At 30.8% G+C, this 23,775-nt stretch overlaps 4 protein-coding genes across 5 annotated transcripts; 3 read left to right on the forward strand and 1 right to left on the reverse strand.

The window, feature by feature from the left end:
- Nucleotides 1–4,798: 4,798 nt before the first annotated feature.
- Ublcp1 (Ubiquitin-like domain-containing C-terminal domain phosphatase 1) lies at nt 4,799–13,214 on the reverse strand. Its single transcript, XM_088243340.1, has 5 exons — nt 12,881–13,214; nt 10,508–10,689; nt 8,416–8,551; nt 6,644–6,855; nt 4,799–5,482 (listed from the first exon to the last, which is right to left on the reverse strand). Exons 1-5 carry the CDS (start codon nt 13,041–13,043, stop codon nt 5,153–5,155), a joined length of 1,023 nt encoding a protein of 340 aa, XP_088099466.1. The 5' UTR covers nt 13,044–13,214; the 3' UTR covers nt 4,799–5,152.
- Nucleotides 13,215–13,258: 44 nt separating this feature from the next.
- Rpp20 (ribonuclease P protein subunit p20) lies at nt 13,259–14,694 on the forward strand. Its single transcript, XM_088243347.1, has 3 exons — nt 13,259–13,510; nt 13,595–13,763; nt 13,844–14,694. The coding sequence occupies exons 1-3, from the start codon at nt 13,355–13,357 to the stop codon at nt 13,945–13,947; spliced, it is 429 nt and encodes a 142-aa protein (XP_088099473.1). The 5' UTR covers nt 13,259–13,354; the 3' UTR covers nt 13,948–14,694.
- Nucleotides 13,973–14,694, forward strand: LOC148283735 (transmembrane protein 203). The gene has a single exon (XM_088243348.1). It carries the CDS (start codon nt 13,973–13,975, stop codon nt 14,378–14,380), a length of 408 nt encoding a protein of 135 aa, XP_088099474.1. The 3' UTR covers nt 14,381–14,694.
- A 4,886-nt stretch (nt 14,695–19,580) lies between these two features.
- Nucleotides 19,581–23,392, forward strand: mip40 (Myb-interacting protein 40). 2 transcript variants are annotated; one of them, XM_088243351.1, is made up of 6 exons: nt 19,581–19,750; nt 19,823–19,928; nt 20,021–20,284; nt 21,202–21,346; nt 21,968–22,116; nt 22,619–23,392. In XM_088243351.1, the coding sequence occupies exons 1-6, from the start codon at nt 19,672–19,674 to the stop codon at nt 22,623–22,625; spliced, it is 750 nt and encodes a 249-aa protein (XP_088099477.1). In that variant the 5' UTR covers nt 19,581–19,671; the 3' UTR covers nt 22,626–23,392. The 2 variants fall into 2 exon arrangements, with proteins under 2 accessions (XP_088099477.1, XP_088099476.1); XM_088243350.1 differs by having other exon boundaries at nt 20,006–20,284; nt 22,619–23,085.
- Nucleotides 23,393–23,775: the final 383 nt, after the last annotated feature.

Consider the following 23,775-nt stretch of genomic DNA (forward strand, 5'->3'; position numbering starts at 1 on the left):
CAAATACCATCTCGAAAGAACGACTCATCTTTTGAGGTTATCCACGAAACGAACCATTTTTTGGCATCTTCATAAGAATGGAAGTGCTGCTCAGCCAGACCATGGGTCATCAATCAGCATAAGTGGTAATCGGAAGGAGCAATGTCGGCGTTTCCAAATATGTTTAGTCTGGCTTTTAATCATGTGGCCGAGCGTTATCTTGCTGCAAAATTACTTTGTCGTGTCTCTCTTCGTATTGCGTTTTCCCTTCATTACTAGGCTCAAACGCATCAATTGTAGTCAAAAGCGAGTTCCTGTAATGGTTATATTGGGTTTGAGGAGCTCATAATACACTAAACCCAGCTGATCCCAGAACTCACGCGAGAGAGAGGTGGTCAAGTTAGTACAGGACATTGGTAAAATAAACTAGATTAGGACTCTAAATGCCGAACACTATTCTAATGGAACGAAAGGCCTGTCGATGACTGTCAACAAGCCGGCTTCTCCTGAAGAGTTTCAGTAAAGTGGTTTCAGAAGAGAAACTCACAAGAAAATCACAAGAGCAAATGCTAGAGATGTTTCTGATCCCTTAAACCATGAGCACTTAAGGTAAAACAGAAACTTATTAATAACAGAAAAATGCACCTTTCATCATACGTCATACTTGTGACGTCACATCACGTCGTAGAGTACTTGAGACAACTTCAGTCAAGTGTTTGCGAATCTATGAGTTTTTATTGGTAGTTCCGTCACTTCAATATAAAAATCTTGTAACCCCGATTTTTCATCCAAGTTCTACAAAATATGTGAATAAAAATATCGTATCAAAACGTCAAGTCGTAAATCAAAAAAAATTAATTTTCTCATTTATTTTATTAACATATACGACACAATTACCTTTTACGAAATTTTTAATACGAACATATTTAAAACATTTAAGTTTGTAAGTAAAAATTCTTGATGGATATTCATTGTAATTTATTATATAAATAAAAGACGGGTGATACTTTGACTTAATTATCTTAAATATTTGTATATAACGACTTTTCTATGTCTACCGGTTTCGAGACGTACGTTCGAATGTAATTTTTTTTTTTAAATGTCCAAATCATAGAATCAAGAATAGTCCAGAAACGTAAATAGTGAGTAGGTTTACGTTTTGACCCATTAGTTTCTTTGTAGACGTCGTTCAGTACGCAACTCCCGATTTGAATTCAACTATGCCGTGTTGTGTCCTTTTAAAGTGTAAAAAATACTGCTAGGATCTTGAAGAAACAGGGTGGTATCACATTTCTTTATTATTATTATTATGGATAACTTATAGAGCGGCATTTTCGTAATATAATACCTCAAGGGCGCTTTACAAAGTGATAAAGATATAAATTTGTAATCATGTGTAATTAGCAAACGAATGTTTATGTAGCAAATGCAGTACTTAAAAATTTAATTATTTTTCCATCTGTCCGATTGTCGAAGAAACAAATGAAAATTTCGTTAGTGTTGCCAGGGTAGTAAATTGTTTTACCCTACTTTGCTCATCTAATGAGAGAACTAATGAAAATTGGTTCGGACTAAACAACTCTGTGGTGGACATTTGACCGACATTATATTTAAAACATCAAATATTATTTAACATGATATAAAAATTTGTTTAATATTTTAAGTTCAAAGATCATTAATTCAATTACTCTTATTAAATGACCCTTTACTTATCTACTCTGTTGTGTCAATCAATGTTTCCGCGTGCACAATGAAATTTTAGAGAAATTAACAGATTTCTTTTTTTTTACCTTACATCTGTGTTATGATTTTTTTTCCCATCAAGCAACATTACGCGGCGACATCACGAATGCGCGCGGCGAAAGTAGGGCAAAGTGGGGGGATTATTGGACACAGTCCGATGTATTCAAATATGATTTTACGCTCCTTCTGGACTATTCTTAATTCCATGGTCCAAATTATTTATTATTTTATTGTGTAAAAATAAATTTTAATATAAAAATTATATTTGTAGCAGGGCTAGATTTTATATATGTTTTAGCCAAAACATTAAACATTATAAAAATATGTCTTAAATTGCTTTTTTTAAACATGTGTTTTGAGAACATATCTTTTTTTAATTTTTGAAGAATGGCTGAAATATTCCAAATACAAAAGAAATGTTCATATTTTTAGCTTTATTTCTCATAAATTCCATTTTATTGATGACGCAGTGGATTCACAGTAAGAAATAAAGTGTAAATTAGCCAACATTTTATCGAAAATTGACAAAAGATAGGCAGCTGTCGGGAGGTCAAAGAGCGATTCTTGGTTAAAAAAAACAGAAGTTGCTGAGGACATATAATTCAAAGTAAGCACAACAACATACACCATCTAGAGCTGATACTACTGCGAAAAGACCCCAAAAATGCTTAAATGTTTGTGTAAATGAATCCTCTTTTAAAACGATAAAAGTCATTGAATTAATAAGCTCGCCCAGACTCAAAATGTGCTGTCAAAATGACCGCTGCAGAAGTAGCTGTGCGTTCGTCAAGTCAAAGAAACGTTTCAAACACTTAGACATTAGTGAGTGCTCACAAAATAGTAATTGGTGTTACAGATACTTCTAGAAAATTAACTGGCGACGAACCGTTATCATATTTTACGGACTCTAAATTTATAACACATTCATACAAACTATGATGGGAGTTTACCTGTCTTTGGCTGGTTTAAGTGGCCACTTTACACACTGTGTAACATTCACCATTCTGCCTACGTATGAACATCCACATTTCCTCAACTCTTCCATCTGTTGATGATTTTAATAAAAACAAACTATTTTGAACTATGTCACAAGTTCTTTCGAATCAACCAATCATAGTTTTGTGATAGATTTCCGGTTTCCGGTAAGCCAACCCATTCATCATGACAACTCACGGTAGAACTTGTGGCTTCACACGCAGAGTAATTAAAAAATTACAAAACTTAAAAAATCGTAATACAAATAAAAAAAATCATTGAACTTCTTCATTGCAGGGCATCTGGATCATTTTTGTTACATGAAAGGTAAGGTGATCAGTCTTATGCTTCAGGTTCCAGTCCAGGAACAATGATATTGTCTGTGTAAGTTCAATACCGCGTATGAGCCAAAAAATCCAAATATGTTTTTTTGGCATTTTCAATTGAATGGGACAAGCCGCATTGATTGGTATATTTTGATTTCTACAAAATCACAGTTTTTTATCCCTCCTGAACATCTTGACAAACGATTCATCCGCGATATTGAACTTTCATAGATGATATATTGCTGCATAGAACCACCTTTAAAACCGTTATTTCACATCCACCCTATCCGGAATCAAATCCACGACATCGAGCTCGGTAAGCGAGCGCGCCAACCATGGCGCTACAAGGCTGACTTATCTCCACTCGATTTCCTTTTCCAGGATTATTACCCGAGTAGCTAGAGTGGAAAACACTCGCCCAGGTTTCTGGTTCTATTTCACACACAGAACTCTATTCTTTATCCGTTCGGAGACACAAAGTTATGCATAACTGGAGTTAATTTGCAACTTATGTAGCATCATCCACGAAGTGAAATATTCATGAATTATTCAATTGTACATGCAATAAAAAAGATTATAAGTTGTTTTTAATATATAGTTTATTAGGAATATAATATAAATGTGAAAATACAAAACTTCTACTTCAAAACTTATACATTTGAGTATTCAACAGTAAAATAGTTATTCCAAGAGATGAAACGCACTAAAATAACATTACATATTTTTCCCTACATAAAATAATTGCAACTTAATCAAAAACATTATCACAGAATAATAAAACAAACATTTGAAATGTGTTTATTTTTAAAACTCTATTTTCTTTTAAATTATAAAATTGATAATAATATTTGGATTCTTATTTAAATAGGGTATGTAATACTTTGAATAATAATACGGACTTACGACATCAACATGGAAACATTTAGGTTATAATTAAAAAAACATACTTATATAGGCAGAAATCTCAACAAATACAAATGAATTATTAGGAAAAATAGAATTCTAGTCATTTACGGGATCATTGAATGGCCGGTTTAAGAATAACTTTACACATTGTTTAATACGCACTATTCTGCAACACTTTTTAATATGAGTATAATTCATTCATCTCTGTTGGGATATATAGATAAAATCCCAAGCAAGTTAAAATATAGTTAATGAAAGTTAAGAGCACAGAAAAAAATAATTGTTTTTCGACCTATTATTAACTGTAGGATAAAGTTTTTTTTCAATCATCAAATACATACACTCTATTCAAATCTTTAATAACCTTTGCTTTATATGCGCGTTACAACAAGTTTTTATATGAATTATTCAAATGTGCATGCTTACACAAGCAAAAATTGTATGTTTACTTGGTTCACCGACAGTCACAACATATTAACATAGGCTTATTAAACATTCGAAAGCACTGTAAATACCACTAGTTTTTACACCTTTATGTGGTACTTTACTTTGGTAAATAAGTTTATTTAAATTTATGAAAAACATTTTTTTAGGTGAGTACATCAATTAATTCAATAAATATTTTTTCTTAGTATGTTTTAAGCGCAAATATAATCTTTAAAAAAAGACATTTCGTACATCGGTGTTAGTTAATTTTTATTTTAAGTATTTATTTAAGATTTCGATTAACCCACAAAATTGATGATAATTTGAATTGGAAATAATTTAGATGCAAAATACTCTCTTAAAATCATAATTTAAGTCAAATTTTAAAATGCCTCAAGATTCATCTTAATAAAATATCAATGATGAATATAATTAATGTAATATTTTTTTTTTACTTGTATTTTAACCATTTTAATCCGAGCCTATTTTACATTTAATATGCAAAAAATTCTAAGCAATTTAATAACAAAAAAACAGTAGTTTATATTTCATCATTTATCTTAGATAATACCCATTGAGTTTACGTAAATTGAGTCAAAAAAATGTAACTGAACATTACGTAGTAATTCTCAATGATACAATTTTTTTTTACATAAAATCCTGTATGAAAATTTTGAGTTCAGTTATTGGCCCTGAGGGATTAAAAAGGTTAAATGAAAAATTAAGAAAAAACAGATGTGTGTGAAAATAGAACAATTAAGATGTCCACAGTGAAATCAATGGATTACTTAAAATAATTATTGAGATTCTTCTTCATCATCATCAGCTTTTCTTTTACTGGCACCATATCTCCTGTCAGAATCTGTACACGGAGGAAGATACTTTTCCCATTTTTTATGATTTAGTTCATCAAAATTATCACAATGGCGGGCGATATCCCTCAAGTAAGTAGCCAAGTAGAGCAACTCTCTGTCTTTATCTCTGTTAAGGTGGGCTTGCCTAAATGCCCTTATCTTCAAACCGGTTTTAGGATTCATTATGAAATTACGCCTGATGTCGTCAAACATTATGGTATTTTTCGAACTGTATTGGCTAAATTTTCCCCAAATTACTCCAAGAGGTTTCACCTAAAAGAAATCGGTTAAAAGGGACGTAAAATATTTACAAGTCTTATGACTGGGCCCTGCTTACAATGGAAAGTTAATAGAGATTCAATTGTCTATAAAGTACAATCAAATTTTATACACTAAAATGTGTATATTAGTATGAAAATTGGATGTTTCTTCGTCGGTAAAAATTTATATTTTTCATATGGAGAGACATACTTTAGAGACAATTGAAAATAACATTGTAATACAAGCCTCGGTGAATTTTAATAATTCAACTCGTCAATGTGGTAGTAAAATATTATTTATGTTTCAAAACAATATCATTATTGTATTCAAAGGCCCTGTAAAATAAAAGAGATTTTGTCTAAAGCCAGAGAAAATAAAATATAAAATTCAGTTTTTCGCTAGATAGTCACAGATTTATTTTCCATCATTATTTTACAAAAAAATAGTAAATAATTCAAAGCATCTTCACCATACACTGCGCAAACATGGAAAGCAGCTTTGGCATCTTTATTCCCTTGATAGAACGCAAACAGAAAGAGGTGTCGAAAATGCTAACTTTTGTCAACTTGACATTACATTTAGAAGGCTTGTAATTAAATAAAATAATTTTTATAACGTAAAAGCAAATACAATATCTTGCAGAGTAGAAAATTTTCTTTCGAGTGACGTATAACCTTTACCATTTTATGTTACTTTCGGTGCTTTTTTAATTTTTAAATTAGGAAAAAACAGACACAACTTATGTTAACACCCAAAAAATATCAATTTTTGATACAGAATATAATTCATTATGTATGTATATTTACATTGCACTAAACCAGCTCCATAATATATTGAACTTAAATATATGTCCTTATTACACAACTCCCTTTTCGCTATTTTGGTAGTGCGGGTACTGTGTTTATTTATTGTTTTTATTTTAAATGTATACGCTAAAACATTGTATCTTTAAAGTGTCGGAAATGTATGGACAATATTTGGTCTTGTAATGGTTAGCATGCAAAAGGTCCTGGACCCAATTCCTGAGAAGCTTGACATTGAATACATGCTTAAAACTGTGTTTATTTGATCTTTTTATGTAAAAAATATTAAAGCATGCTACAATTGACGAATTATGGCAGTTCCTTTGGCAATATTAGCTCAGAAAAAAATTTAAAGGACAATAAAACTTACATCAATTATTCCATATTTTGGAGTGTGTACTGTTATCATGGCAAGATGGTCTAAGTAAAACAAAATCTTGTAATCTTCATGGGTAGATATACCGAGTAATTTCATTTTTTCTTCAATCCATTTCATGCCTGTCGCTGACCAAATAACTATATCGTAGTCTTTATAGGCAGATGTCAAAAATTCGTGGAGAAATGGACGCATCAGCTCATAACCTAAAACAATATAAAAGATTTGTTTTAATACTTTTGCTGATAAATTTAAATTAGAACATTTACAAAATAGTTTAAAGCAATAAGAATTTTGTATTGTTATGCCTGAAATATAATGAAATCTGTATAAAATTTTAATATACTAATTCAAATAAAATGTATTATCTTAAAAACTTAAATTGGTAAAAAAAAATCACTCAAAAGGCCAGTGCATGTTCATGGATATAACTATTGTTTTGTTTCCTTAATTTATGTATGTATACATTTGTAGTTTTGTTATATAAATAAATAAGAATACCATATTAACCCAAATATAGCGTGATATTTTTTACTAAACATTTTTTTTTTTAATATTTGCATTATATTCTGGGTTAAGGACGTGTCCAGATGTACTACGCACACAGCAAGGCTTTCTTGCCTATCATAAGCACAGTTTATGTGTGTGTTGGTTTCGTGAGATTTGGGGGCAGAAGAGTGAACGTGATGCACCGAGTAAAAATCATTTAAGCGACACTGACAAGCATACCTGAGTAAAAAAATATAATTTACCTAATATATTTTTTTTTCTTTAATTTCTGATCCAAATATATAGGCCGCATTATATTCAGGGTAATACAGTTCTTATTTTTAAAAATATATTAAAATATGATAGAGAACATAAAATATGCACATAATCTATAATTCTCCAAAAATTATTTCACCCGATTTCAAGTTAATGAGCTTCATTGAGAATTGACATCATAGCTTATTCAAAAATTAATAACATGATGATAACTTCACTCAAAATGTTCATTAATAGTTGAATCCGTTATTTGTGTACAAAATATTGTGGAGCAATAATAAAAAAAATCCATAATTGAGGAACGTTTTTAAAAAACACGATATTCGTTCCACGTGGATATTTGGGTTTTTTTATTCAACACGCATCGATTACCTGAAAGAAAACTTACCAAAACGTACTAAAAAACAACATAAAAAATATCAAAGTCTAATTGTTGTTTCAAAACCCTTATGATCTGATCCCAAATTTCAATCATTTTTATTGGGTGTGAATGAAATATAAAATAAAGCTATAAACTACATATAAATTATAATCCCTTCAGGCTTAGTTGTAAGGCGTAATTTTTAAGAATAATGATGGTGCACGCGATTTGACACGAATCAAAAAAACCTCACCTGAAAAATTACATTTTAAGCCAACATCAAGTTTTGAAAAAAACGGTCCTCAATTAGTAAAATGTAGAATTAAAAATTAGTAGAATGAAAAAAATAATAATCATAATAATATATCTATTAAAAAATATATATGTAAAGATATTATTCACAGTCATTAAATGTTATATGTATTACTAAACTTGAATGTGCTTGAATTAATACAAAACTTTTATCGTTACAATATTTTAACCATTATTTTTACTACTCAATTAAATAATTTACTACACAAGTAAATAATACAATAGAATAATATCAAATTAAATAATTTACTACACAAGTAAAAAATACAATATTATAATATTAAATTAAATAATAAAATGTATAAGATTCATTGGATCATATTTTTACCTGTTTCCGCAGCAGATCGATGATCAAATAGTGTATAATCAATATCCAATACTAGGAGATTTTTATCAGGTCTCGGTTCGTTCAGCATATTAATTTTATATTCCTTAATTCTCTTCTCAATTTTTTGAAGATATATCTAGAAACAACACAATGTTTACATTGGTGAGATAATTCAAATTATTTTCATTAAAAATTTATTACATGTATCTATTTATTTTATATATATTATTTTTCTGTTGATTTAAATGATACTCTTATTTTGTTTTTTTTTTAATACTACTATATTTTACTATTATTTTGTTGATTTTAATGATACCACTATTTTGTTTATTTGATTATGTGTGATTCTTAATTTTGTATAATTTATATTTTAAAAATTATTTCTAGTTATCTTTTTTGCATTGTATTCTTTGGAATTTGATTATTTATTACATTTACCTTTTTTTCTAGATTGTTATTCTATGTCATAATAATTTGATCTATTTAATTTTACGATGTATTTTTATTGTGGCTTGACACGGGCATAGTCTAAAAAGCCTTAATAAGTTCATAAATATTTAATTTTGTAATTTTGAATAAATAAATAAATAAATAAAAATAAATAATTAATAAAATGAATATGTTAACATTTTCAAACTATAAGACGTTCACAATAATTTTCACACCAATTAATTTATTATTTGCATACATGCAACCCAAATCACTTTTTTATAGACAGCTGGCTTTAAAATGAACTTATCTTTTATAAATAATGCCATTGTGCCCGGGTAATATTATTATTATTCTTCTTCTTCTTTTTTTTGGCCTTTTCACTTCTCAACTCGGGTGTTCTGGCCAGTGTTGAGTTTTTGTTTTTTTTCTTACATATTTACACATGTGTTAGTAATATAATATATACAAGTTAGTGTGTTAGTAATTAATACAATATACAGCCTGTAACTGGGGGGGTGGGTCATCGGTGGCAGAGCGATGAGGACCTCAATGCCTATCGATTTAACCCCCATGTATATTCAGCGATATTCAGTTGTTTTAAAGTTATTCAGATTTTTAAGAATTTTTAATGCAAATCCGATTTTAGGCTGAATGTCCCAAGTGTAGCCAAACTATTAAGTCTACAATAGTTTTTTTTTTACAAGTAGCTCAATAGTAGGCCTTTTATCATTCAATACAGTTTTGAGTCGTTATTTGATTTAATTCCAAATAAAAAATAATCTTTTCCAAAAAATATGCAAACCCAATTAATTTATTATGCATAAAAAAAAACATTAAAAATTTAAAATCCCCCCATACAAAAATATCATTTTTGTTAAAATTATAGATTGTAATATAAGCCGACCCACGATATACATTTTATTCCAAAAGAAGGAACATTAAAAATATATATATATAACGAAATATTATCCACCTCATGACATACTGGTTAGCGTGTACGACTTACTTACACGAAATATCGGGTTTAGTTCCTAACTCAGTTTAAAATTAATAATAATTTTTGAAAACACTGCATACGATGTTTGAATTTAATGTTCTTGTTGCTATAAGGTGAGAAGGCGGATATTTTATATTTTTGCAGGTATACACATTTAATAATAATTATAACTTATATTATCACTAAAAAAATACACATTAAGTTACTAACTATAAAACTAAAATTATAACTATAATAATTGTTATAAACAAATCTTAAAATAACTCAACCTTATTCAGCATGTCATCAACATCAACCTTATAAAACAAATTGAAATTATTTTCTGAATTCAATGAATGTATATTTTTTCTCAGATTGAATTAACCACTGATAAAGAAACTACTCCATTACGGACATTACTATTTTAAGTAAAAAATCTGTTTCCTCATTCATAAATAGCAGTTCGACATTTGATTAAAATAGAAAGACACAATATTTCTGTGTTTAAATCCCATGCAACTTATTGTAACATTTCTTGCACCATGTAAAACCAGCATAAGGTGATAATTTAAAAATACCGTTTTTAATTTCTTCTAGAAAAAAATCATAGATAAAATTACTTTCATAGAAGTGATTAAAACTAAAACATGCACGATACACATTATTTAAATTTATAATTATTACATTAGAATTTTCAATGGCAATCTCTTCGTCTTCGATATCAAGATCATTAATTACATCTTCAGAACCAGTCGGCATACTACAGGCGTCTTTGATAGCCTCCTCCAGAGAACCCATCATCATTATTTTGAATTTAGGCTTTAAATTTGTATCGCCGAGGGTACAGCCATCTTCTGCGGATTTACCTAAAATAAATACAAATACATAAATACCATTTAACAGAAACCAAACTCAGAGATTATAAACGAGACAAACAAATTATAAATACATTTATTTATTCTTAATATACAGTACGATAACATTGTATACAAATTTGACTTTGAGTTCTCTTTAAGAGACTGTCCAATGTTCAAATCGCTGTCTTCGTGGTGATAAAACTGAGTCACAATATAATAGTTTTAGGAAAAATTAACTTTGAAGTTGACCAGTTAACCAAAAATATATTTTACATTCGTAGTACCGACATTTATTGATCTAGGGTTGGGAAACCTTTAAAAAATATTAATTACCAAAAAGCTTAGTACAAAAGAGATATTAATCATTTTTCGGGGTCGTTTTGCCATCAAGATGGTGGTTATTATTCTTTGTTCACATGTCAAGGAAATATTTTTTCAATTGACTCTTTTTTTCATTGACTTTTAAAATCAATAAATTTCCATAACTAAGGTCCAATCATTTTATCGAGATAGACGAAGGCATTTTTTTCAAGAAGGAAATAATGAAGTCCGCGTATTAATAGAGCTTATAACTCAATTACTAATAAATTATTACCTTATTATCATGTCTCTCTTTATTGAGATAGAGGGCTTCAGATATTTGACCTGTGAGTCCGCGACACTACAACGGGTTCGCCACCCGGATATTAAATTGCTTGAAATTTTTCGCACATACTATGTTAAATAGACTGGGATTAATATATCTTCTATGACTCCATTTAATCTCAATGGTACCAATATTTAATTAAAAGTATTAATTTATTACCATGTATGCTGGCGGGCTCATACTAATGAATTCAATTGTAAAATATTTTTCATTCTACACTCACGTAGGCTACGATTTTTTTTACCCATTAGTACAAAATGATCACTCGTACAAGCATTATTACTATCCATTCTAGATTACTTAGATGATTTAAGCTGTGAACTGCTTGATAAACACAAACAATTTGAGAATTCATGAATTAGGTATATATTTGGTCTTAGGAAATATAACCACATATATAATTATCATAGGCAACTGAATTGGCTCAAAATTAGACAGCGGAGAAACTATCACACCTGTTACTGTCACTTCTGTTTACTCTACTTCATAGTCCTAACTATCCAATATATCTTCGTGAAAAATTTCAACAATTATCAGGTTTTCCCCTTTATTCTTATTATCAAAGCACCTTCTCAATTCCCATCCACAATTCCTCCTTCTTCTCTTACTCATATAGTGTCCATGAGGCTAAACTGTAGAATTATCTCCCACCCACTATCCGAGATATAGTGGCTCTGTTTGAATCACGCCAAAATAAACATCTCATTTCTCTTCCTTAACCTTTTAGGTGCCAAAAGGGAGATATCTCACGCATGGTACAGTGTAACATGAAAATTTGCATGTAAATAATCTAGAATATGTTTTACTGCCAACTTGACAGACTGCAATGAATAAAGTTACCAATCTACTTTTGATTCCGCATAATATCCTCTAGAAAAACTTATCCCTACTGATAGTATTTTTCTTTCGCAAAAGCATTCCAAAATCTGCTGAATTAGTCTGGTATTGAAACGATTGATCTCTCATCTTTTCCTCTCCCTTTGCTCAATTTATCACATTAAACACTAGTATCAATATTAATTCATTTATATTGCTAGTTCTATTTACGCCTGAATTTTTTTTTCATTTCACGAATACGTTTTGGAACTAAAATTAAATTTTATTATTGGTTAGGAAGAAATTTACATTTGGCAATAAGCCCATTAATGTACAAATACGCATGTATAAAAAGTTAAATAAATCGATAAAAATTTAAAAATCAAACGGATTAAAGCCACTACATTTTAAAACGGACATAATGATATGAAAAAAATATCTCATAACAGGTGATGAGATATTATTTCAGGACAAAGCTTTTATTTTAATAAAAACTCGCACAACATGTGTATTCATACCGGTCCGATATTTATAATTATTTTTTATGAACAAGTTATATTAGCTAGGGATAAAAAGACAAGAATTTCTTGATTTTAATAGAAAAATTGTACCGGCTTTTGATTGGAATAAATGTTGGTTATAAAATAAACAGCATCTTTCACTCAGGGAGAATTTGGCAATTAAAATGCTTTACACGATTTAAAGACAACAAGAAAATTGAGAGATCAGGATACATACCCTTATATTTGATATTGAGTAATTTCTGGCGTGCACACCGAACGCCCGTCTGTACTTCAATTAATTCCTTCAATTTTTTTACAGTGTCTTTTGAACATAAATCATTTATTTCATACTCTTTTCCACTCCATTTCACAACAACAGGTAGTTTATCTGTATCCATCGTAAAATAAATATTTCAATCAACGTTGATAAGTCAAAGCGTCACAGTAGGTATTATAAAAATTGACAACAACCGCGACGTCAAAAATACACAAACACAACCGACGTAAACGTGCATGAACTTACACGTTGGTAGACGTGTTTTTGAACTGTCAAATTTAGGATGAAATAAGGTGTTTGACAAGTTAGCCAACAAAATAATTAAAATATCATAAGCAATAATAATATAGATAAGATTGCCGTTTTTAAAATATTTTATGCATTCGCAGTATTCGCACATTCGCAGCTTGCAACATTAAAGCTCAAGTAAGAATGGCAGATGAAAAATTTTCTGCTGGAAAAACAAATGTCACTTCAAAAAGAAATAACAATTCGTTTTCCCGAGGATATACATTAAAGAAAAGAGCACCATCTAGAGCAGTTCCTAGAGATAATGATGTATATATCACAAAGAAAACTAGTTTCCAGGTAAACATTGATTTAACTTAAATCACATGTTGCGTGTTGATTATGACTGGTCTTCATAAATTAATCGTCTGATTTATATTTAAGGCTCAGTTGGAGAAGTGTTCAAATCTACTTCTGAGCGGGGAAAAGGAAATATTTTTACATGGTTTGGGAGCCGCTATAATCAGATGCCTAAACTTGGCATTGCAATTAGAAACAGCATTTCATGGAACTTGTCGAATAGAAGTTAATACTTCAACCCAAGATTTAATAGGTAAAAATGGTGATTAATCTACCTTTTACCAAGATAATTATGAATTGCCTTTAATTTAAATGTGGATCTCAATATTTCAGATGACTTGGAACCTACGACGGATGAGGGCGAATTTGGATCTCAAGTTCGACACAATTCTGCCGTCCACATAAGAGTATATCGAACAGCTTGCTTAGAATCTTAGTGGACTAAAATCAACATAAAACAAAATGTTCTTTACCCTCAAAGAAATAGTTTCGTGGATTGGATTAACAGTGTTTGAAATCTGGATAAATCTATTGGCCATTACAATATTTTCAATCCTACTAGCTCTTAAGGTAGATGGAGTTATTTCAGAATCTTGGTGGATCATATTTTCTCCACTTTTTATCAGTGATGGCCTGAATGCATATTTTTGTGTGATTATTTTTATTCGCCTCAATTTATGTGCGTCGCTCAAAGCATCTCTTTACCGGGCATCATGGAGTTCAATATTCTTGGGTCTAACTTTCGTTTTCAAATTCCTCCTCTGCAAAAAGTTGACAGGACAGTCGACAGTAGATTATAGTGAAGTCTTCGCTCCACTGTTTATACTTCTACAATTGATAGCCGTCCGTGCTTGTCAACTTCATCAGTAACAATTAAGTGTTTCCTCCTGTGTAAACGACTTTTAAAAGTAGATAAACTCGATTAATTTCATATTGATGTTAATATTTCATTATTTTAAATTCCTCCTCTGCAAAAAGTTGACAGGACAGTCGACAGTAGACTATAGTGAAGTCTTCGCTCCACAGTTTATACTTCTACAATTGATAGCCATCTGTATTTGTCAACTTCGTCGGTAACAATTAAGTGTTTCCTCTTGTGTGAACTACTGTAAAAATAGTAGAGAAACTCAATTTATTTCATATTGATGTTAATATTTAATTATTTATAATAAATGATTAAAACATAACAGATTAATTATTATTTTTTCCGGCAACCTGTTCTTTTAAAATAAGAAATACAACAGTGCAACGTGATGAAAAGATAACTTCATTAAAATTGAAAAAAAATAAAAATATTTATATATTCAACTTATGCTAGCATGAAAGAATGTTTTGTTTCAAGATAACTTTTTATTTAATTGATTATAGAAACAGGTATGTAACATTTTGAAAAGTGTAGATTCATCATTAAAAACCTTAAAATAATAATAAAACAATTTATTTTTTGTATGAACTAGCAGTTTTAAAAATGGACATTGCTGTTTATTAAGCGTAAAGGTGGATCAATCTAATTTTGCATATGGATATTTCTAAATTTGCTACTTAAAAATGTTGCCATTTTTTGTCCTGTGTGTTATTGGCTGATTATTGAATTTCTAATTGTAAAAGTGACAACGCTACAGTGTCATGTATAATTTAAATACGATTTTACTTTATTATAAAATGTTTTTGAAGCACACTGCTGTTTAGATAGGTAGATTTTTGCGCAAACTTTATTTTGGCATCAATAACTCATTTTTCAGATTTTGTGGAGATTTCTAGGTTTGCTACTGGTACCCTCAATGTCTGATTAAAAACACCCAAAAAGTTATTGTATGAAATTTAATTTATAACTGAAAATGTTCATATTGTAATGAGGGAGCTCAGTGCTACAGGAAATCGGAAATAAAAATAGTTTTTTAAATAAGAGCATTAAATTGAACAGCAAAGTTTCTTGAAAATACATATATTTTTTTGAAATACTTCAATAGAAACTAACTACTTTGAAGTAAGTCACTAGTTCTTCCAAATCAACCAATGAAAGTGTGTTGTGATAGATTTCCAGATTACGGGAGGCCAACTCACCAATCGGCAGAACATACCTAAGAGAACTTGTGACGTCACACGTGGAGTAATTTCAAAACATTAAAATATCATTGTGCTGATAATACGGTACATAAAAATATGTCTTTTTAATTTATGACTTAGTTTGATAGTCTATTAACAAATAAAAAAAACGCTTATTCTAACTTCCTCATAGCGTAGATTCTTATATAATATATTATTGCTGCTCTTTTTTTCAAATAAGCATAAAGTTTAAAACCACTTTTGATTTGAAAAACGTGCCAGAATACCTTTCAATTCTTTTTAAAACAAAAAATCACCATATATTCCTTTATTGTAATCAGCTTAATATTCTTTTTAAATTTAAAGTTAAACAAAATAATAAAGTTATCAGATCTCTTGAGGACCGCTGAGGACATGAAAATCGAAAAAATGAATCGGGTTGTGGTCCCGTTGCTAGTGTTGCGAACTTACGAATCAGAGGTCTAAGGTTTGAATTCCAGTCTACCCAAACTTAATTCCCATTTTCTAATAGTCATTTATTTACAACTCGTTGAAAATGGCCCTAAAACTTCAATATTTGCATAAATTATGAGAATGCAAATACTTCTTTATTTAAAATATTTATGTTATTGAAAAAATGGATCTTAAACTCAATAAATACCCGGGCTTCCAAATTGTCTTCTCATAAAAAAGGTTTCTTTCATTTGGTAGAATTTCAAAAAAAAAAATATTTCTTATATTTCTATACCGACTTAAATATATTTCAGTGTAATTATTACTATCAAACTTTTTTTTTACTGTAGCTATATAATGTTAGTATTTTTTATAATATTGTGATTTGTGGCTGATACTTTTATTTAAATTTATTTCAACAGAGAGGGAAAACATTTTTGAGATACTTTTATTGCTTATTCTGCTTTTTTAACTTTTCACATTCTTTCAGCATCTTTTGAACTTCAAAGATTGCTAATATTAAATTATTGATCCATTGAAAAATAAAAAATTATTACTGGCATGAAAAGGTAGTGTTTGTTTTTTTACTTTAACAAGCCAAGAGGCCTAATTACAATACAAATCATTCGGGAAAAGAAACAAGAACAAGGGGAAAAATGTTTTCGAATACCTATATATTTTTTTGTCGAAAGAACAGCCTAAAAGATTTACGCTGCGAATGTTGATGGATGCAGAAAACGAGGAAGACCGAGAGAGGCATGGCATGACCAAATTCAATAAATACTTGAAGACGGGCATGTCAAAACTCGGAATAATCGGCATGAAAAGATTTATTTATTGATTTTGTTTACTAACGCCCAAGGGTATTTACAATACATGCTAACATACTTGAAAATAAAATACAAAATATACAGCAAAAAGATGTGAAAGTACTTAGAAAAGTGATGGTAAAAAAGTTATTATAAAAAACAAATATACATTTTTTATACATATATTTTATCATACATCCAATCTTTTGTTCACTTTGCCCGGCTAAAAAGGGTACATACCCCGTTTCAAGCTAGCTGAAGGAAAACAATAAAAAACAGTTAGCATATAAACAAAAAATGCAATAGTAAAATTAATTTTGTAAAGCAAATAAAATAAAAAAAGTTTTACGGTAAGCAAGAAAGAAAAATGTGAGTATGATACGAGCTAAACATACCTGTTTAAAATATTCAGGCATTAAAATCTTTTGTCCCCGTAAAAATAAGCAGGTATTTTTGTTTTAATATATAAAATTAACCCTTGTTTGTATTGGGAAAAAACGCGGCGATGTTTCAAAATATTTCAATACGAATTTAAATATAACTTTCCAATACATTCTATTGTTTTCTCTAATCTGGGGTTTCTCAGCAATAATGCATTTAAATATAACATTTTGGTTCATGTCAGCCAATTCTCAAAAGAACCCCATTTTAATTACCGCCTTTACAAATAAATCCATTAAAATAAATCCCCAATTACCTGAGCCATTACTAGGTATCCACAACTTAACAATAAATATTGACCCATGTTTTCCGCTGGGGAAAACATAACCTTTTTTAATAATAATTTGTAAACCTATGGCCATTAAAATAATATTTGTATTTTAAAAACTTATTTAAAACTAACAAAATAAAATGCATAATTAATTCCTCAGTAATACATACAAACCTTTCTTCTTCAAATTTCATACATCTTCATTCATTTGCGCGCCGATTATTCCAACTTGCCACATATTAACTTAAAACTCTAATTGACTTTTGCGCCATCATTTTCTAATCCGCACCCGTGGTACATAAGGCACTGCACCAGTCGCCAGCGATTATTTTATAATATGTATGAAGGTATTTTACATCCACCTTGCCAGGAATCGAACCTAGGACCTCAAGTATGGTAGGCGAACGCGCCAACCACTACACTAGCAGGCGAATCATTTCCAATTTTTTGAATTAATGATTCCTATCTAATCTTCATAGGTATAAGTTAGTTTAATAATTTAGGTTCTCATGTTTAGTATATGTTTATTTTTTAATTAATTAGTTTTGAACGTATTTAATTTTATATACATTCTAATCTTAGTTAATTATAATTTAGTTTTATAAGAAATAATATGCAGAACATAATATTTTCGTTTTAAATATGACGCGGTGTTTATAATATGTGCGGAAAGGAGACAATGAGTTTTAGGCAATAAGCGAAAGGGAGAAGGAGAGACCTCCTAATTTGGGAGTTATAAAACCACCCCAAATGGTCGGAACAAATGAGTCGGAATACAGTCGGGAAGAAGAGTCGACCAAGAGTCGGTCGATAGTCGGGAGAGTGAGTTGGGTCGACGCGATCGTACCGTCGATCGCGGAGACGATGCAGCGTGGAAGTCGAAGTTAGGGAGTTTAAGTGCAGTGAGTGTACAGGGTAGCCAGTGCTACGTAGCAAGCTCGTGGAATCTGACTACTCCACGAGGGTCATCGGAGGCCGCTTTCCAACCGCGAAGGTCCCTCCACATCCCGGACATCCATCGTCCTCCAAAAGGAACGCCAGTTTCCTGCACCGCCAGCGCGTGTTCCCAGCCCACGGCCGGCCAGTCTTCCAGCTGACTGTCGCCGTCACCATCGCCACGGGACCGAATCCCGAGAGCTGCCCAAGGCTCTATCTATGGCATATCTCCGCCCAGGACATCGCCCAGCATGTGTTCGTCCGAACACAGCATCCAGACCACCATCCGTCATCTCTCCACATAAGTGAAACCACCATTGCATTAGAATTAAGTTACAAAGAAGAAGAAGAGTGACAATTACGAACTGCATTAGTGGAGGACCTAGATCTGTAAGTATTTTTCTTTCTCTCATGTTTGTAACTAGTTCTAAGATTATTCCCATGTTCTAATTAAATAAACATAGGTACATAAAACATTCAAGCTTTTAAATCATCTTCCAATTTACTCGTTTTCAGAATAGATTTAAGTTTCTTTTATTTTCTTTTGGGCTTTAAATTCATTTCGTTTTAATTAGGATTATATTATCATGATGGGGAATAAAAATGGAAACACATGGCGAAGTAATTTTCTACACCACATATCCGATAAGGCACCAGGAAGACGCGATCTTCTTATTCATCTCAAGGTTCCGTTCGGTGGATGTTCCCGATTTCTCTCAGTTAGCGGAGAGACGGACAGCTTCCGTCTATTCCTACGTGCGAACGCGGAACTTAATTTTTCACAGCCTCCGAGATGATTAATCTCATCTTAATTTTTCTCTCATCGCCACTCCCTCAATAACCCAGAAACTACCCCATAAAAACACGTAATTTTTCATTAAAAAATTTACCCCCCGTGATAAGTAAAACATAAATTTTATGATTATTAAATCAAGCAAGCATATTATGGTGAAAAAGAAGAAATAAAAACATAGTAAAGTGATATGGCGTTCTATCCTTTATGGGAAAATGCGTGATGGTTTTCTTGGATTTTTTTTTCGCGTATAGTCTATGCTTGTCCATTCCCACGTTTGCTCTATGCCTGTCAACTGTCAATTTTTTCCATATTATCTGTGCACTTTATTGGAATCCAAGCTCAAACGAAAACATAGATTTAAGATTTTTTTTAAAAATTAAAGTCAATTTGTTTTATAAAAATATCTAAAATGCCGAAGAAACGAAGGAATTTAAACACCAGTTCAGACATTTATTACAGCCCCGATAAAAAAGTTAAAGACCCGAAAGGTACGTGCCCTCGAAACATACAATTATAAAATAGTGTTAGCCGTTTATTAATTTATACAATTTTGTATCTAGATGATGTAGTGTGCATGGCGCGCGGAAGACTGAAAGGAGCATTACAAGACGCTCTAGACCCAAACATAGATGGTGATTCGTCGAACGAAAATACTCCCTTTAGACCGTAGGTCGACTTTCTCAACACGTTTGGATATCCTACTTGAATTTATGCCAGTTGTATAATTGATTTCGCTAATTTAGTTATGTGCTCCCCAGAAACGCTGGCTTTAGTGATGGAAAGTTTTCTTCCATTTCTAAAAGGGAATTTAATGATTTGTCAGGAGACAATGATGAGTACGGCTCGGACAAAAGCGATAAAAAAATTTCTTGCAAGAAGAGGTTGTTATCTCCAAACAGATCCAATTCTTATGTCATGAAACTTTTTGACAGAAGTGTAGACCTCGCACAGTTCAAGGAAGACACACCTCTATATCCTATTTGCCGAGCCTGGATGGCCAATCAGCCACGAAACTCCTTTAGGTATGAGTATTTCCCTATTTTATCTTTATCGTCCCTATTCGCATACGCCCGGACAGGGCAGAAAGCAATGCATTCACACTATCATGAAAGTAATGTGACCGGTCTTACGCCTAAGGTTGTCGGGGTTGTGATCAAGTTGGTAGCGTTGCGGACTCGCAAATCATTGGTCCAAGGTTTGAACTTTGCTCTACCTTAACTTGATTCTCATTTTTCTAGCATTTAAAAAAAATATTTATTTATTATATCGTACACATAAAACTATACATTAATATAAAGTTGCATTTACTGTGTAACTAGGGTAAATAACCCTATTATAAGATAGTCGTTAATTCCCACTTTATTAATTATTTACAACTTTTAGAAAATGGGCTTAAAATTTTAATATTTGCCAATATTTCACGTCGACCTTCCCAAGAATCGAACCCAAGACCTCAGCGTGGTAGGCGAATACACCAACCACTATTGTAAAGGGTGGGACTTATCTCCATTTCCTTTTCTTTTTACCCGAGAGAAGTCATCGGGTCAAAAACACTCCACACACTAAACTGCAATCTTCATTCGCCCGGACACAGACTTATCCGTATTTAGAACATCCTAATACTAAACTATTTAAAAACAGAAACAGATTAATTATTTTGACAAATATCTCAATTGAGATGAAGGAATCATTATGGAACATGAATGTGTAATGTTGAGCTTTCCACATCTTAGAATATTCTATATTTGTATGTATCTAGTGAATTCTGCATGTCTCTGTTTATTTTTGATGAAGTTTTTACTATGCAGAATGGTGGATGTTGCACTGTGTGTAAAATGATAATTTTAACCAACAAATAGCACATCATAAGTCCTGTTCACTTTCCACATTTTCTTCTTTAAAAAGTTCTCCCATCTTGATGTCTTGTGTTGGATTTTAGGCCCAAATCTCCGGTACCAGAGTTGGAAGATAATTCCTTCTGTAAGGTAGATCTCCCCTCTCCAGAGGGGCCCCCGGTGCCCCGTGTCCCCCCTCTATTACCCGAGCAAATTCACAATGGAAAAATCAACATTAATCTTAATTACGTAAGTTTACTTTTATAATCTACTTTTATCATTACTTAGATGCAGTACTGTCATTTCAGGTAACATCAATATAATATTTTACCAAAAACAACATAAATACATTAATATTTTTCATGAGCATTATAGTAATTGATGTAAATAAGAAAATAATCTCTTTTTTACATACATATATCACTTTTTTTATAGTAAATATGAAGACAGCAAGAGTGGTACCCTGTTTTCAAATGTTATTTTCAATTTGTACAATCTTTTTTGGATAATCCCATGTAGCTCAGATTCGTTCCAACATTTCGACTACCATTGCAGGAGTTATCTTCAGGGTAAACTATGTGTTGTGTAGAGAACAAATGTGTTTATGTATATATAGTAGTTTTTTACCGTGTCGCAGTCGGCATTTGGTACATTTAGACCCCGTCCGCTGAGTCCATAAAAGGCTGAGATTCGCGCCTGGACCGGTCATTTTGCCAGGAACCGCGGCGCACACAACAGCTAGAGTATAATAAACATTACAGAGATCCTTTTCAGAGCCACAATGTATTTTTATAAGATCTTAATATTATATAAAATTACTGAATGAAGATATCCTACACTATATAATAAAACAAAATATTGATATTCCAGAATGAAATGACCCCTCCATCAATAAATGTTTTGTTAGAGTTACACAAAGCTCGCTGGTCAGCAGTACGAAGGAACTGGTTCGAACAATCTGTAAAATACGAGAGTCGGTATGCCCAAACTCAAGAAATACTGAAAGAAATGGACACCAAGTGAGTGTACTACTTAAAATAATTAATCACTTAAGATTTATGGAAATATTAGTTAAAACTTATGTTTTTTTTTAAAAATCAATAGGAGTTCATATCATTTATGACAGTTGCTTTATTTTATTAAAACAAAAGTTTTTAAAGTACAACAATTGATTATATGTATTACAAACACAGAAACAACCCAGACATTGATGTAATTAACACATCATTATGTTCTGAATTTTTAATACATTTGCTTAATAATAAAATGAAAAGTTTTCTCTCATCCAAATTCACCAAAAACTGACCATAACTACGAGATGGTGAACAAATAACTATAACATGTGCTGATTCCATTTCCATGGATGAAATTGATGCATTTTCACAAACTTTCACTTTGTATCTACTTGGGTTTGAAAAAGTTATAGTAAAAGTATGTATAGATTTTTATAATATTGAAATAATTGAAGAATTGTATTGTATACACATATTTTTGTTAATTTTGTTTTTTATATACTTTCAGTTCGTGAACACCTGGACACATCGAAAACAAAATTTAAAAATATATTTGATAAACTTTCAACACATTTTTTTTAGTATATGTTTTTTTCTTCTTCTTTTCATAGATTTTAATTTTTATAATTAACAGAGTACTTTTTACAATACTCAAAAAATTATGTATAAAACTGTAATTACATAATAGAAAATCATAGAGCTGTTTACAGTTTAATCCTCAATTCCACTAATGAGCAGTTTTTCTTTCTAAAGACAGCTAGTTCATTTTAAATTATACCAAGAGACTTTTGTCGGTTAAAAATAAAACACTTTGTAAAATACACATATGTGAAATAAGTTTAAAAGATATTTAAGGGTAAAAATCATAATTTTCTACATCATTATTTTGTGTAAATTCAAATTCCTAGCTCACTGTTTATGATACATAATGAATATCTGTTTATTATTTGTGCAATTATAAATGTCCTGTGTTTATGTTTGAATTTATAATGCATACTTGCATATTATAAGTGAAAATTGCTTGGTACATACACTTCCACTTGTTTATTCAATCTGTTAATGCTTTCACCTTCTAAGGGTATCTTCAGAACGGTTAACATGTTTTAGATTTATGACATAGATTAATAAGGATTAAAGCCTGATTACAGTGGTGAATTACAGCCCAAAACACCCAGACTTGAGAAAAAACTAATTTCAATTTTTGTGATCTTTCCGGGAATCCAACCTGGAACCTTCCGTGGGCGAGGCAAGCGTCTAAATCATCACACCACAATTATCACAGCCGAAATTCAAATAAATAATATATCTTTCAATCAATTGTATAAATAAGATGCTAACATATTTTAATGTTATTTAAGCTTTACTATACAAACCATTGGTAAATAAGAGCTATCTGCAAATGTAAAATTTATCCAAAATACTTTCCGTTTTTACTAATGAAGTGTTTTTTTTAAACATTTGAATAGAATACACTATTAAACATTATATTGACAAAGCGCTTTTATCATTATACACTTTTACAACATACAATCATGTTTTTAATTTATTTTACAAGGGTTTATGATTTTTTTACATTTTTATAAATAAATATGTACATGTTATAATTTTATGTTTAATGTTTCTACATCTCTAATGGAGCGAAAGGGAGTTCGTTTTACAATAACA

Source organism: Micrasema longulum, unplaced genomic scaffold, assembly GCF_059751315.1.
Source record: "Micrasema longulum isolate JH-2025_06_02 unplaced genomic scaffold, ASM5975131v1 h1tg000206l, whole genome shotgun sequence".
In the NCBI taxonomy this organism is placed as follows: domain Eukaryota; kingdom Metazoa; phylum Arthropoda; class Insecta; order Trichoptera; family Brachycentridae; genus Micrasema; species Micrasema longulum.

Bases quoted from the DNA above. Each gene is read 5' to 3' on its own strand.
- LOC148283735 (XM_088243348.1), top strand. From the start codon at position 13,973: ATGTTCTTTACCCTCAAAGAAATAGTTTCGTGGATTGGATTAACAGTG.
- Rpp20 (XM_088243347.1), top strand. From the start codon at position 13,355: ATGGCAGATGAAAAATTTTCTGCTGGAAAAACAAATGTCACTTCAAAA. The intron at 13,511-13,594 runs GTAAACATTGAT...TTTATATTTAAG, and splicing joins CAAAGAAAACTAGTTTCCAG to GCTCAGTTGGAGAAGTGTTC. The intron at 13,764-13,843 runs GTAAAAATGGTG...TCAATATTTCAG, and splicing joins TTCAACCCAAGATTTAATAG to ATGACTTGGAACCTACGACG.
- Ublcp1 (XM_088243340.1), bottom strand. From the start codon at position 13,043: ATGGATACAGATAAACTACCTGTTGTTGTGAAATGGAGTGGAAAAGAG. The intron at 10,690-12,880 runs GTATGTATCCTG...TATTTATTTTAG, and splicing joins ACTCAATATCAAATATAAGG to GTAAATCCGCAGAAGATGGC. The intron at 5,483-6,643 runs GTAAGTTTTATT...GATTTCTTTTAG, and splicing joins CAAAATATGGAATAATTGAT to GTGAAACCTCTTGGAGTAAT.
- mip40 (XM_088243350.1), top strand. From the start codon at position 19,672: ATGCCGAAGAAACGAAGGAATTTAAACACCAGTTCAGACATTTATTAC. The intron at 19,751-19,822 runs GTACGTGCCCTC...TTTTGTATCTAG, and splicing joins AAAAGTTAAAGACCCGAAAG to ATGATGTAGTGTGCATGGCG. The intron at 20,285-21,201 runs GTATGAGTATTT...GTTGGATTTTAG, and splicing joins CAGCCACGAAACTCCTTTAG to GCCCAAATCTCCGGTACCAG.